Below are 13,584 nucleotides of genomic sequence, written 5' to 3' on the forward strand. Positions count from 1 at the left end.
TTTAATCAGCCATGTGAGAAAGCAATAGACATTTATCTATAATGTTAGCCTTCACCCAGAGGAGTGGGATAGGCTGCACGAGTGAGCTGTGACAGCCCAGGAAACTGAGGCAGTGGTGGCACCATCACTCCTGTAATGTCGCTAAAGCTTTCTCTGCTCTGTCCCCATCCCCACGGACACACACTGGCCGAGTGTCCCCGTCATCTTAGTGGGCCTCAGTACCCATCTCAGAATAGTGGAGTCAGGAAGGGGAAAAAGACTGGAACAAGGAAGTGGGGGTGGGGCTCCAGGGGGGAACTCCTGGTTCAAGCTCTGGGTCTGGATCAATTCTTCTGCGGGGGCACCTGGGTGACTTGGTTAAGCATCTGCCTTTGGCTCGGGCCATGATCCCAGGGTCCTGGGATTGAGCCCTGTATTGGGTTCCCTGCTCATCGAGGAGCCTGCTTCTCCCTTTCCCTCTGCTAGCTGCTCCCCATGCTTGTACTCATGCTCGCTCTCTGTCAAGTAAATAAATAAAATCTTAAATATATACATACATACACACATACATTCTTCTGCTATCCTCCCTTCTCCCAAATCAGAGCTCCCCGTGGGTCTCAGGGTGACTGGGGTCGCATTAGTTCGAATCCAGGCTCTGTCACTTTCCTGTTGGATGACCTTGGCCATGTGACTTAGGTTCTCTTGTGCCTCAACCTCCTCCTCCCATACAATGGGGATGACTGAACTTCCGCTGAGAGGGTTAACAAAGCTGACTTACGCTAAGGGCTTAGCACAGTGCCTGGTACATACAAGAGCCCAGTAAATAGTGTCAGTAATTATGAACTAATAAGTAGTGCTTACCATGGGCAGGCCCTGTCTCGGGGCTTTACATATATTATCATATAATTCTTACATCTCTGTTTTACAGATGAAAAACTCGAATCTGAAGATCACACAGCAGTGCATGGCGGACACTGAGACCCAGGCAGGCAGGTTCCAGAGTTGGGGGGTCTCAACCCCAGTGTGCACAACGTCCTTGATCTTTATGGGTGTTGCCCCAGGCAAGCTGAGCTCTCAACCCCCCAGGCTTCTCACATTCCGAGAGAGTGGGGAGCTGCGAGGGTGTCAGCCACAGCAGGGAGGGAGGGAGCAGAGAATGGCTAGGACATCCACATCAGCGCTGAATCCAGATTCCCCAGTTGGAATCGGCGGCTGAAGTCAGGCAGGGCGCCCCAGCCGGCTCCAGGGAAAAGGGGGGGCAAGTCCACGATGCTGAGAGGGGTGGCCAGAGCGCCGCCCCCAGGAGGGGAGGGAGGGGTGGCGGGGTTGAGGGGTGCCCAGCTGCCATCCCCGCCGCCTCCTGGCCCCCACTCGCTGGCTCCCAAGTGGGAGGAAGGCAGCTGCCCGCTCCCTCCTCCCCACAGCCCCGCTACCTGCCCAGTCCCCCGAAGCGAAGCGTGAGGAGGCTGTGAGCCAGCGGGGCCGAGCCCACAACTTTGCAGCCTCGGGGAGGGCGAGAGCCGGCGTCCAGGGCTCCTCTTGTCCGCGACCCGAGCTCGGTGAGTTCGTTTCCCCACCCCTCTGCGGCGGTGCGGCGGCAGCGGCGGCGGCGCTGGGGGCGGCTTCCCCGGCGTCCAGGAGGCGGTGGCCGAGGAGCCGGCGGTCACCCGCGCCGCCAGCCTCTCTAAGGCTCCCGGCTGTGCCGCCCTCCGCCGCGGGCGAGGCCGCCGCTGGTTAACGTGCGGAGGGCTCCTCACGCCCCCGGGCCGCCCGGGCGGGGTCTGCGGTCAGGTGCGGGGCCGGGGGGCTGCGGCCGCTCGCCCGCCGAGCGCCCCTAGTTCCCCCAGCCCCTGTCCGCCTTCCAGGCGCCGCGGCGCATCTGGAGGCTGCTCCCGCGCCCCCCTGGCGACCGGCGTGGGGAAGACACTTGCTTCGCCCGAGACCCGCGCCGGGGGCTCTCTGGGGTAGGCAGCGCTGCCGCAGCCCCCGGGAGCGCTCGGTCGGGGGCGGCGCGGAGCCCCCAGCGACCCCCCCCTACCCCGGGCGTGCTCTGGGCTGATCCCCCGCGGTGGAGAGAGGCTCGTGCTCCCCATGGCTGCCGCAGGTCCACAGGGGCACTGGCAACGGCAAAGGGGACTCCAAGGTGATCAGTCGCTCATTCCAGACGGGACAGCCTGGACCGAGGCCTCGTGGCACTCGCCCATCCTGGGTGCAGCCGCCTTCCCAGAACTTTTCTTGCGCCTAGGGCTCGCCGACTCCTTAGCCCCTGGAAAAGTTCTCTCGGGCACCAGGAATCTTATTTCCCGGTGGCTTCCGAAGCTGGGCAGGAACCAGGGCTTTGGGGGGCAGGGTAGAGTGGGGATGCGGCGGGGGTGCTTGGCGGCGGGGGTAGATCCGCCGAAAGGCTGGCAAGCATCCGCTCCCTCGCGCAGGGCGGGCTTGTTGGCATCGAAAGGGTTTCGGCGCCATCGGGGTTGTTTGGGTTTCTCGCTCCAGGAGGATGGGGGGAGGGCACGAAGGGGGGATTTTAATTTCGTCGCTTCAAATGAAAACGATCTTTGCCAAGAAATAGCCAGGGCAGCCAGCGATGGAGAGAGGGGCCGACCAGGACCGGCTGATACAGGTATCCGGCTGCACCCCCTTACCTCACCCGGTGGCTGGGCACCGGTGTGAATGTACTGATTGTTTTAATTAATTGTTTTTAAAGCCAGGTGTCAGCGGCTGCGTGTGTGAGACACAAATATATACATACACAAACACAGATACCAGGCGCACACAGATTACATGTGGAGTCATACACAAGAGCCCCCCCCCCCATACACACACACTCCCCACCACACACACTTGCAAATCATGGACCTACAAGCACACAGACTTCCAAAGAACCTTGGGTTATGGGTGTGGTCCCTGAGTATTGCCCAAGATTGGGTGGGGGTGGTTCGGAGGGTCAGAGAAAAGGTGAAGCAGGACTTCCAGTAGGTCATTTCTCTCTGGCCCACCCAAATTCTTTGCTTTCTCCTCCAAGAGGGTCTGGAGGAGAAATCCCAAACCTGAGCTCCTTTCCACTGCCATAAAGGGGTGGAGCCCTAGCCCCATGGTCCTCATCCCCTCCAAACAGCCAATAAGCCCTGCCCTTGACCTCCTTGGGCTTGACCCCAGGGCTCCAGAGTGTCAAGGTCGAGGTTTCTTGGAAACTGAGGGGCCAGGCACCTGGAAGTAGGGCCTGGCCCCCAGAGGCCGTTTCTGTCTCGAGGTCTCACACCAACCTGCTTGGTTTAGGGAAGAGAGGAGGGGTGATCTAAGGGACAGGGACGGGGAGGTTGGATTTGGGTGGGGTGGGACTGGTGGACGATGCCCCACGGACACAGCAGTGAGTCTTCCTCTCACCCCGGGCCCCTTAGGAATGTAATCGAGGATGCTGGCCCTGAGGCTCCTCAACGTGGTGGCCCCCGCCTACTTCCTGTGCATCTCCCTGGTGACCTTCGCGCTGCAGCTCTTCCTTTTCCTGCCCAGCATGCGCCAGGACCCCGCCACCGCCAGGCTCTTCCCTCCCGCGCTGCTCCACGGGGCTCTCTTCCTGTTCCTCTCCACCAATGCCCTGGGCAATTACGTCCTGGTCATCCAGAACTCCCCCGACGACCTGGATGCCTGCCAGGGCCCCTCGGCCAGGAGGGCCCTGTGCCCCCCGCCCAGCACCCACTTCTGCCGAGTGTGCGCCAGAGTCACCCTGAGGCACGACCATCACTGTTTCTTCACGGGCAACTGCATCGGCAGCAGAAACATGCGCAACTTCGTCCTCTTCTGCCTCTACACCTCCCTTGCCTGCCTCTACTCCATGGTGGCTGGCGTGGCCTACATCTCCGCGGCCCTTTCCACCTCCTTCGCCCACCCCCTGGCCTTCCTCACTCTCCTTCCCACCTCCATCAGCCAGTTCTTCTCCGGTGAGTGGCCTTGGCCGGCAGGTTGGGCCCTACAATGAGGACCTTCCACCCCACCCCAAGTTTGCCAGACTTAGCAAATAAAAATATAGGATGCCCAGTTAAATCATAAGGCCAGATAAACAATGCATACCTTTTCAGTATGTCCTAAATAGTGCATGGGGCATACTTAAATTTTAAAAATTCTGTGATCGAGGCACCTGGGTGGCTCCACAGGTTAAGCCGCAGGCTCTTGGTTTGGCTCGGGTCATGATATCAGGGTGGTGAGAGCAAGACCTGCTTCCTGCTCCGCACTCAGCCTCGATGATCCTCTCCCTCTGCCGCCGGCCCCCACCCCGAGTGCTCTCTCTAAAATAAATAATCTTTTTAAAAAATAAAAAAAATAGGTAAAAATTCTGCTATCTCTCTGAAATTCAAGTTAACTGGGCATCCTGTATTTTTCCTGGCCACTTCCCTCTCCACTCCCCATCCTCATTCATCATCTCCTCCTTGCTTGCCGGGAACCATCTGCGCATAGAATTTCCTGAGGCTCCAGACGATACCCCTGCTCTGTGCCAGGCGGGGCCGGGTGCTGACCACCCCTCCATGCAGCTTCTGAGGTACACCCGCGCTATGACCTCCCTCCGCTTGGACTCCAGCCCTGCCCACACATTCCCCCAAGGATTTTTGTCCTCCAAAGTTCTTGCCAACCAACCACAGTAAGACTGACCAGGGTGCCAGGCCAGCCCCAGCAGGAAGCTAAGTCCTGCTGTCCTGCCCACTGTGTTTGTCCCCACCAGGCTGCTCTCTAGCCTGCAGACAGCTTAGAGCAGAGGGCACCCTGGTTGGAGATGCAGCCCTGTTTAATGGATCCATTTTCCCATCACAGAGCTGTGACACTGGTGTTGGATTTGACCCTCCAGGGAGGCTCTTGCACTTGCAGGAGCCAGGCATGTGGCCCTTCCCACTGGCACTCAGCTGTGCTCGCAGTGGGGACAGGGAGAGCTCCTTTGTTCCTGGCCTAGAGGGACCTGGCTCCTGGTGGCAGTTCTTACCACTTTACCTGGCCTTGAAATTTACCCCTACCTCATTTCCTTCCATTCCATCCCTACCCTGGCCTTTGACGTCACCTCACTTGGTTCTTAAAGTTGGTAGTGTGCATGCCTGTGTGCGTGTGCATGAGTGAGATTGTTATTTCCATCTCTCAGATGAAGACATTGAGGCTCAGATAGGATTAAATGGATTGCCCAGGATCTTACCACTCCTGACCACCAGCCTCTGCGCCCCCCACCCTACTCCCCCAAGTCTTGAAACAGCCCCCAGTAGCACAAGGAATGCAGCATGTTTTTTCATCTAGTGACCTTTCGGGGACAAAGAAAGACCTTGCAGGTACTTCCACCAAGAGCCCAAGATAGTCTTGTTGTGCCTGGGCTGGCCATTCACAAAATTGTGCTCCACTCTAGGGGAAGCCATCATTTCAGTCTTTGTTGGGGCTGCAGCCCAGTCCTTCGCAGGAATAGAGCTGTTGTGCCATCAGACAGCGGAATTCAGAGATCCACGAAGGCCCCAGCTGTAGGGTTGCCTTAAGGTCTGATGGCTGAGTTCGGCCCCAAATTCAGAGCTCTGGGCCTTCTGGATCCTGGCATGGGCACAGGAGTCTGCTGGGCCCAAAATAACCAGGCCGGGGGAGGGTGGGTGGGCGGGCTAGAGGGTGGAGTGTGAGCACAGGCAGGTGGAGGCATGAGGGGAGCCAGAGAGCCTGATTACACTTCTTTTCCAAGTAGCTTCATCACATCAGAATGAATGGTTCCAACGGGAGGATCTTGAAATGGTTTGATCTGAGATAAGCCTGGGCTTGAGGCCTGTCCATATGTGCTAGGTTTGGGAGACAGGATAGAAAGGAAGAGGGGCCCTTGCTTTGATCTGGGGGGAGAAGAGAGCCAGTCAGCGCCTACCTTGGGGCTCAGATCTCTGTTGCAGCAGAAGGATGAGTCCCACCCCTTTTTGCTTTCTCCCCATCCCCACGGAGAAAAGGAGGCCAAGATTTCTAATCACCAACTCTCCCACCCCAGCCATCTTCCTCCCCTGCTGACCTGACTCCTCGCTCCCTGCCCACATTCACACCTCACTCCTTCAGCTTCTCCTTTCCTATCTCCTCTCCCCCTGTTCTCAATCCAAACACTTGCAGACACACTCTCTCTTTTCTGCTGGGTGGAGGAGGTGGAGCTGGTGGACCGGAGGGAGCGGGAAGGCGAAAGCGTGGTCATAGATGGAGCTGTCCCTGGCTGTGGTGCTGCCCCGAGTCAGGCCTGCCAGCGGAGCGCAGCACGGCTGTGAGTGCCCGCCCGCGGCTCAGGCCGAGGTGGGAGACTGGCCAGTCTGATTTTGGAAATAGTACTTTCTTTGGGCCTCAGGGGATTGGTATAAGTTGTGTCACCTCTCTGAGTCTCATTCATCTCATCTGGGAAATGGAGACGTCACTGTCTGACCCATGTCATGGCATTCGGCTAAGGGTGCCAGTATGGCGGGTGCCACCAGAAGGCCCAGGAGAAAAGGAACTAACATTTGCTGAGCACCTATTATGTGCTACCCACCATGCAGGCTTCACTTCACTCAATCCCCATAAGTCCAGGAGGTAAGTAGTCTCATATTCATTTTAAAGGCCCAGGAACCCAAGGCTCAGCAAGTTTAAACCACTTCTAAACTAGAACACTGGTGTGACTCCAACCCAAGATTTAATCTCAGGGCTGCCAGCCCCTGGAGCTGACCAGGGCACCACACGGCCTCTCTGGAGCTGCCTCTGCAGCTGCTGCTTGATGAAGGAGCCATTTTGGGAGGGAGGGAGCTTCTTGTCCCTCAACGTCTATTAAAGATGCTAGGTGACCATCTGTCAAAGGTGTCATAGATGCTTGGTAGGCAGGAGGGGTGGAAAGATTGGATCGTGTGACCATTTAGGCCCTTGAGGAAAATTCTGTGATTTTCTAAAAGAAGCAGAACTATTATTAAATAATTCAGAGGAGCTGAAGCAGCCAGGCTGAGCAACTTCAAACACTTCAAGAGAAAGCAAGTCCCCAGAATAGCCTTTTGTAGCTGCTGCAAGGGGCCAGGAAAAGGCCATGAGGTCTTTTCCACATGTCTTGATTTAGTGCCAGAAAAAAGCCTATGGAAAACAGCTTCCGTCAGCCCAGGCTTATCCCTGCGGCTGAGTTGCAAGGGAGGCCAGGCATTTGACAGCTCTGATGTTCTCACATCCCAGCTCGAGGGCCATCTTTGCCCGTCAGCATTCCCGGAGCCCAAAGGGCACCATGGGCCCAGGATCCTTCATCCTACACGTGGCTGCCTGAGCTAACCCGTGCTGACAAGGAAGAAGTGGGTCAGAGGGATGGAACAGCCTGTCTAAGCCCTGTCCCTCTGCTGCCCCCACGCCAGCTGAGGGGCTGCTCAACATGTTGGCTGGAGTGAGCTTTCCATCTCCTGGGCAGCTGGGATTATTTGTCTCCAACTTCGAGAGGAGCTACTGCTATCAAAGCTCCCAGGACTGATGGCGAGAGGAGGCTGCTAATGAGCAAACCTGAATCCGGCCCACGGCCTCCTGGCTGCTGAGTCCACTGGGGCTCCGATTGGACAAGTTTTAAAAGCCCAACCCTTGGGGGTCTGGAAACTGGGGATTGAGGAGACCAGGGAAGAGGTGGACCAGAGCCAGGGGATGCTGGTGGAGAAGGATATGGTTGACATTTGCAGAGGTTGAGGAGGCTGTAAGGTGGGGTCCCTGGAGTGGGAACATTCATCTCACTGGAAGTGGGTGGGGGGCACCTGGGCGGCTCAGTCATCAGGTGTCTGCCTTTGGCTCAGGTCATGATCCCAGCATCCTGAGGTTGAGCCCCATATCGGGCTCTCTGCTAAGTGGGGAACCTGCTTCTCCCTCTCCAGCTCCCCCGTGCTTATGTTCCCTCTCTCGCTATCTCTCTCTGTCCTAAATAAAATCTTGAAAGAAAAAAAAAAAAAGGAAAGGGTGGTGGTGGGCTTTCCCTGCAGGGAGTGAGGGGCTGAAGAGGGTTTTTGAGTTCTCTCCTGGACCCACTGTCTTAGCTGCTGGACAAGTCAAGCTAGGTGTCTCCACCATGGCTTTCAAACCTGCAGCCCATCCGGGACGCCAGGCCCTGGAAAGAAGGAGAAAACTTGATGGTCTTAAGAGTTAAATGTGAGCCCTTCTTGGATCTAGTCTCCTCATTTGTGAATGGCCCTCAGCAAGGAGCACTGCACTGAGTGTGAACCACAATGCTAATCACTTTGTACACCATTTCCCTGAATTGTGCAAGGTTACTGAGATCTTATGGGATCATTATTATTATACCCATTTTACAGATGAGCAAACCGCAACTCAGAGACATTAAGAAACCTGTACAAAACCACAGAGCTGGGAGATTCAAGCTAGCATGGACTGACCATCCCAGATCTGAACAAGAATGTGAGATCTCTTGCTCAGTGGGTATTTAAGACCTATAATAGAGAGTGCTAGTTTGGAGGGGTTTGAGAGTTCCTGCCCAAGGCAGGAAGCTGGACTGATGACCTTGGGGGCCTCTTCCAGCCTTAGCAAGGCTAAGGCTGACAGGACAGCTCTGGCCAAATGCTCTAGTGGCCATGCTGTCCTCTTATTAACACTAATGACTGAATTATTCTCTAAGTCAGTGCTTTGCACTGCCCTTGGAGCTTGTGATTTATTCTTCTTGATGACTAGACCCTGTTCTCCATCATGCTGTCACTTTCGGGAGTCTTCCCAGCCAGTGCTCCCAGCTCCATAGGAAGGTGGCATTGTGGTCAAGGCAACTGCCCAGGAGCCAGCTCCCTCTCTAGCATCCCCAGCTCACCCCCTTCACCCCCTGCGAAAACATCTCCCTGATCCCAGATGCAAAGAGAAGGCAGAGAGAGACGGGGTCTCTGACTCCGAGGAAATGTTAGCATCCAGGCACTGCCCAGGAAGCTTCCTTTTCTTCTGCCCCACGTCCCCAGGTCTCCCCTCTACCCTCAGGAGCCATTGGCACTAAGAAAAAGTTAGGTCAACTAGTTCATCCTTGCTCTCCCTCGATGCAGCAGCCCTGAGATTGCTACAAAATATAGCTTCAGTCTCATTAATCTCCCTCTCTCCCTAGCGGAAAGCGCCTGCATGGATTGCTTTTCAGTACGTGGCCTGGGTGTAAAGCGAGCTTGGTGTTTCCCCGCCCCCCTGCAGGAGCTGTCCTCGGTTCTGAAATGTTCGTCATCCTCATGCTCTACCTCTGGTTTGCCATCGGCCTGGCCTGCGCAGGCTTCTGCTGCCATCAGCTGCTGTTGATCCTCCGGGGGCAGACCCGTCACCAGGTGCGGAAGGGGGTGGCAGTGAGGGCCCGGCCCTGGCGCAAGAACTTACAGGAGGTCTTCGGGAAGAGGTGGCTGCTGGGCCTGCTGATCCCCATGTTCAATGTTGGAGGTGAGAGCTCCAAGCAGCGGGACAAGTAGCAGGCATTCCCATCATTTCTCTGTGTGTGTCTTGACTCTCCCCGAACATAAGACCATGACACTCTTGTCTCTACCCATGACCCAATACAACCTTGAGCTGGCAAGATCCTAGCATCCACCCCTGGTCTGTGACCTACAGAGACCTGTGTTGCCTAACAGATCGTGGCAAGAAGGAAAAATGGTCACTCCTAGGAGCCAGCCAACTGTTAGGAGGCCTCTGCTTTTGTTTCTTCCCGTTGGAGCCCCTGCCCTCCCGCTCTGCCTTGTTCATCCACTCTCTCATGTCTCATGTCATCACTGCTATCAGCTAGAACTTTCCCTCTCAGATCCATGTTGGGAGTGGAGAATGGATTCTTGCTGTTGGTATGATTCTCCCCAGGATCCAGAGGCTGGCAAAAATGTTTAAAATTACCATGTGTAAGAGGTAGCCAAGTTGGCTCTGCCAACTGCTTGTGAGGTTGGGAAAGGAGGGGTATGTTATCCTCTCTATGGAATTGTAAGCAGTGGAAGGGAAACTCAGTAGCTTACTGTCCTATCCCCAAACTGCAAGGCCCTTTCTCTGGGAGGCAGCAGCTAATGACCAGGGATTTCCAGGTGCTGTCCCCTGTCCAGCCTGCCCCAGCTGGCCACCCCAATCCAGTCTGGGACCTGCCTGGATGCTTCCTTTCCCTGGCACTCTTCCAGGTTTTCCCACCTTGATCTCCAGCCTCTGGGTCTTTGCTAGGTACTGGGGAGGCAAGGAAGAAGGAGGAAGGAAAGGAGAAATATTGACAAATGAGAGAAGCATGTGACTGCATAACCATACAGAAGGGGGCGTGTATGTATGTGCATGTGGTGGGGGAGAGATGGTGAGGAGGTTTGTTGTGAAATAGAGAATGCTTAGGGGAGTGGAGGAGAGAGGTCACACACAGGTTGGGCACTGGGATATTTGTGGAATGAGAATGAGGGGACCAAGTGGGTTCATTTCTGAAGGATGTTCTAGCAGCTAAAGCTGTTCAGTGTTTGAACGGCTGCCTGGGAAAGTAGAGTGCCCCATGGAGGTGTTCCAGCAGGGACTGGTCAGTCATCTGGCAGGCATGCCATGGAAAAAATTTCTGCACAGGGTCCGGAGAGGGAAGATCCTTTCCCACCCCCAAGATTCTAGCATCCTCTTTGTGATTGCTGGTCCAGAGGCAAGAACTATAGAGATGCCTGTGAATTATTTTCTTTCATGAAGCAGGGAGCCGGCATGGAGGGGTCTGAAAATCATAATGCAAACTTCTAGGACCCTACCCAGCTACCAAGGAGGGAGTCTCTGGAGAGACAAGATGACCTGGGTATTAAAGCTAGTTGAGGGAGGTTGGCATTGAGGAAAGGGAGATGGAGCAGTGTCAGGGGCAGGTGCGGGCAGTGGTGAGGGAGCTGGAAGGTCATGCTGTGCTCTGAGAGGTGAGATGGGGAGAGTTGAAGCTCAGGAATGGGGGAGACCAGAATATAGGGGTGTAGTTGTGAAGCCAGTCCTGCTTATCTAATTGGCTCTGGATGGGGGCACAGCTGTGTGTTCTGGGACCCAGAGGGTCAAATCTCTGGGACATATTTGGAAATTTGGACAGCACAAGTGCCCCTTCTGACTGAATCCCAAGGCCAGTCTGCCATTCATGCAGACAGCAGGGCTGAAGCCCACACCCTACAGTGTCCACAGCGACCTCAAGCGTTGCCACACAGCACCCTGAGTTCTTGAGCAGAGTTCAGGAGGACTTTACCTTGGTCCTGCCTTCACGCCCTCTATAGGGCTAATGTAGAAATGGCACCCCTGGCTCACACTCCCTTCTGTATTCATTCATTCATTCATTCATTCATTTATTCATTCGTACATAGATATATTTACTGAGTGCCAACAATGTGCCAAGTCTCTTCCAGGCACTGGTATACGATGATGAATAAGACACACTTGTGATGAGCACTGGGTGTTACATGTAAGTGATGAATCACTGTATGTTAACTAACTGCAATTCAAATAAAAACTTGAAACAAACAAACAATAATGAACAAGAAAACAAGATCTCTGCCATCAGGGGAATCTCGTCACTGGCTCCTTGCACTGACTCCCACCCCTTGAAAAATGGTTTTTCTGCCATCTTGGTGTCAGCCGGTCAGATCCCTTGGAAGGGAAGGATATTTGCAGAGAAGGCTGAAGAGGAGCCCAGGCTGGTGGGCTGGAAGTCACTGGGGATCATCTTCACCCTCAATTTTGTCCATACCTCAACAGTGGGAGTGGAAGGGGCAGAAAGAGAGGCCCTGGGCAATCCAGGCCTTGGCTCTCTCCCAACGCCAGAGCTCAAGCTCGGAAGCTAGCCATGCCATTCCCAGCCTCCTGGAGGCTCAGCACTGTGAGGCTTGACATGGGGAGAGGAAATAAAAGGGAGACCTGCAGGGTTTGACTCCTGGCAGACTGGTCAGTGGGTGGTGATGTGGGGAGGTTGCCAGGTGTGGGACCGGAGTAGCATTTGTACACATGGCCCTGTATTGTTGATGAAGAACATCAATAAAATATGTGTTGTTATCTCAGATTTGATGTGATCGCATGGGTGCTGTGGCTGGTAGCGGGGCTGGCAAGGCTAGAATGCACCAACGCAGTCATAATAGCTGTTGAAATACTTAAGGTAAGTATTAAAAACCCTTCTGTTCTAGTAGGTAAATAACCATTGTCCAGACTCCCCCAGTAAACCCCATCCTCCTGCCCCAGCTGCTCCCGTGCCTCCCCTCGAGCCCCTGGCTCACCTCAGAATCCAGTGATGAAAAGGGCCATGCCTGTTACTTGCACGGAACCCTGGGATCCTACTCCAGTCCATCAGCCAATGTCCTTTGTGAATGAGCAGGGTTGTGTTGTGTGGTCGGTAAATGTGTACTACCCCAGGGCTGGTAGCAGGTCTGCATGCTGGGATCTGTGGAGCCCTGGGGACCAGGGGTAGAATGTCTAACTTGAGAACCTTCCTCCACTTCCTTCCGCTTTGCTTCCTCTCCCACCCCTTCCCAGGTCAGAGAACGGGGGGGAGAGAATGAAGTGGAGAAGCCACGTGGTTCTCCATCACAGCCAGAGCTGACCATCCTTGAGGATCAGCCAGGCTCCCTGACCTCTCTGAGACTTTGGGCTACCCAGTCCTCGGGGCAGCTGCGAGGGGGTTGGGCCCTGCAGGGAGAGAGTGGTCCTTGAGCAGGTGCATGAGCATGACGTTTGATGCATCCTAAAGACAAGCAGGCCTAGACTAATGGATGACATAACTACAGGGTGCTAGTTCCACTTGGGCTGGTGAAGAACCTTCAGCCAAGGCCAGTATTGTATATGGGTCTGCATTCTGTACACATGCCAATGAGCAACGAAGAAGGCAGACCCTAGGTATACTGGGCAAGGGCGTGGGGGATGAATGAACTTGTGGCTAATCTTGAGCACATTCTAGAGCATGGGCTGTCTACACTCCACAGGGCAGACACTCTTGCCTTTTCACCATTGTATCCTGAATGTCAAGCAGGGGCAAGGCACATAGAAGGTGCTCAGTAAATATTGAGCAAGTGAATGCTTAAATTTTGTACTCATTTGCTCACTCCACATCTCTTCTGTTCTGTGCACATTGTGGGGCTGGAAGACAGATGAGACAATGCTGTCCACCAGGGGTTCACATCCTGGAGAGGTTCCTGGGAGAGCCCAGAGGAGGAAGAGAGCCCATCCTAGCTGTAGGGTCCAGGGAGTTTCCATGTGAACTGCAGAGCCTGCAGAGGTGGATGAGACTTAAGCAAGTGGAGATGGACAATGGGGGCTTTCCAGGAAAGGGGAACAGGCCTGGAACCTTGGAGTGATCATGGGATCGTGACCATAGGGGACAGCACAGAGAGGCAGAGGGAGTTAAATCTAGGAGCTGGCCCCTGAGCAGAAGGGGGCCTTGATTGCCAAATTAAGAGATCTGGAGTAAGTTGATAGGGTAACCATTGAAGGTTGTGAACAGGAAGCTACATGATTAGAGCCAGATTTCAGAAAGTGGGGCTTTGGTGGCTAGGCTGGAAGGGGGGAGCACCCGAGAAGAGGCATTGTCATGAGCCGAGGGTGACATAACCAGGGTTTGGGCGGGAACACTGGCTGTGGGCTGGGGAGGAAAGATGTGTCAGAGCCATTGCACAGACATGGAGCTTGACTTGGAGGGGTCCAGGGGGAGAAGGC

At 54.9% G+C, this 13,584-nt stretch overlaps 2 protein-coding genes across 4 annotated transcripts in view; one reads left to right on the plus strand and one right to left on the minus strand.

The window, feature by feature from the left end:
• Positions 1–13,584, minus strand: part of TMEM63C (transmembrane protein 63C) — a 126,396-nt gene that overhangs the window by 99,638 nt on the left and 13,174 nt on the right. The gene's annotated exons all lie outside the window — the stretch shown is intronic.
• Positions 1,104–11,367, plus strand: ZDHHC22 (zinc finger DHHC-type palmitoyltransferase 22). Its single transcript, XM_059182721.1, has 3 exons — positions 1,104–1,538; positions 3,381–3,920; positions 9,127–11,367. Exons 2-3 carry the CDS (start codon positions 3,395–3,397, stop codon positions 9,390–9,392), a joined length of 792 nt encoding a protein of 263 aa, XP_059038704.1. The 5' UTR covers positions 1,104–1,538; positions 3,381–3,394; the 3' UTR covers positions 9,393–11,367.

Source organism: Mustela lutreola, chromosome 7 (genome assembly GCF_030435805.1).
Source record: "Mustela lutreola isolate mMusLut2 chromosome 7, mMusLut2.pri, whole genome shotgun sequence".
In the NCBI taxonomy this organism is placed as follows: domain Eukaryota; kingdom Metazoa; phylum Chordata; class Mammalia; order Carnivora; family Mustelidae; genus Mustela; species Mustela lutreola.

Bases quoted from the DNA above. Each gene is read 5' to 3' on its own strand.
- ZDHHC22 (XM_059182721.1), top strand. From the start codon at position 3,395: ATGCTGGCCCTGAGGCTCCTCAACGTGGTGGCCCCCGCCTACTTCCTG. The intron at 3,921-9,126 runs GTGAGTGGCCTT...GCCCCCCTGCAG, and splicing joins CATCAGCCAGTTCTTCTCCG to GAGCTGTCCTCGGTTCTGAA.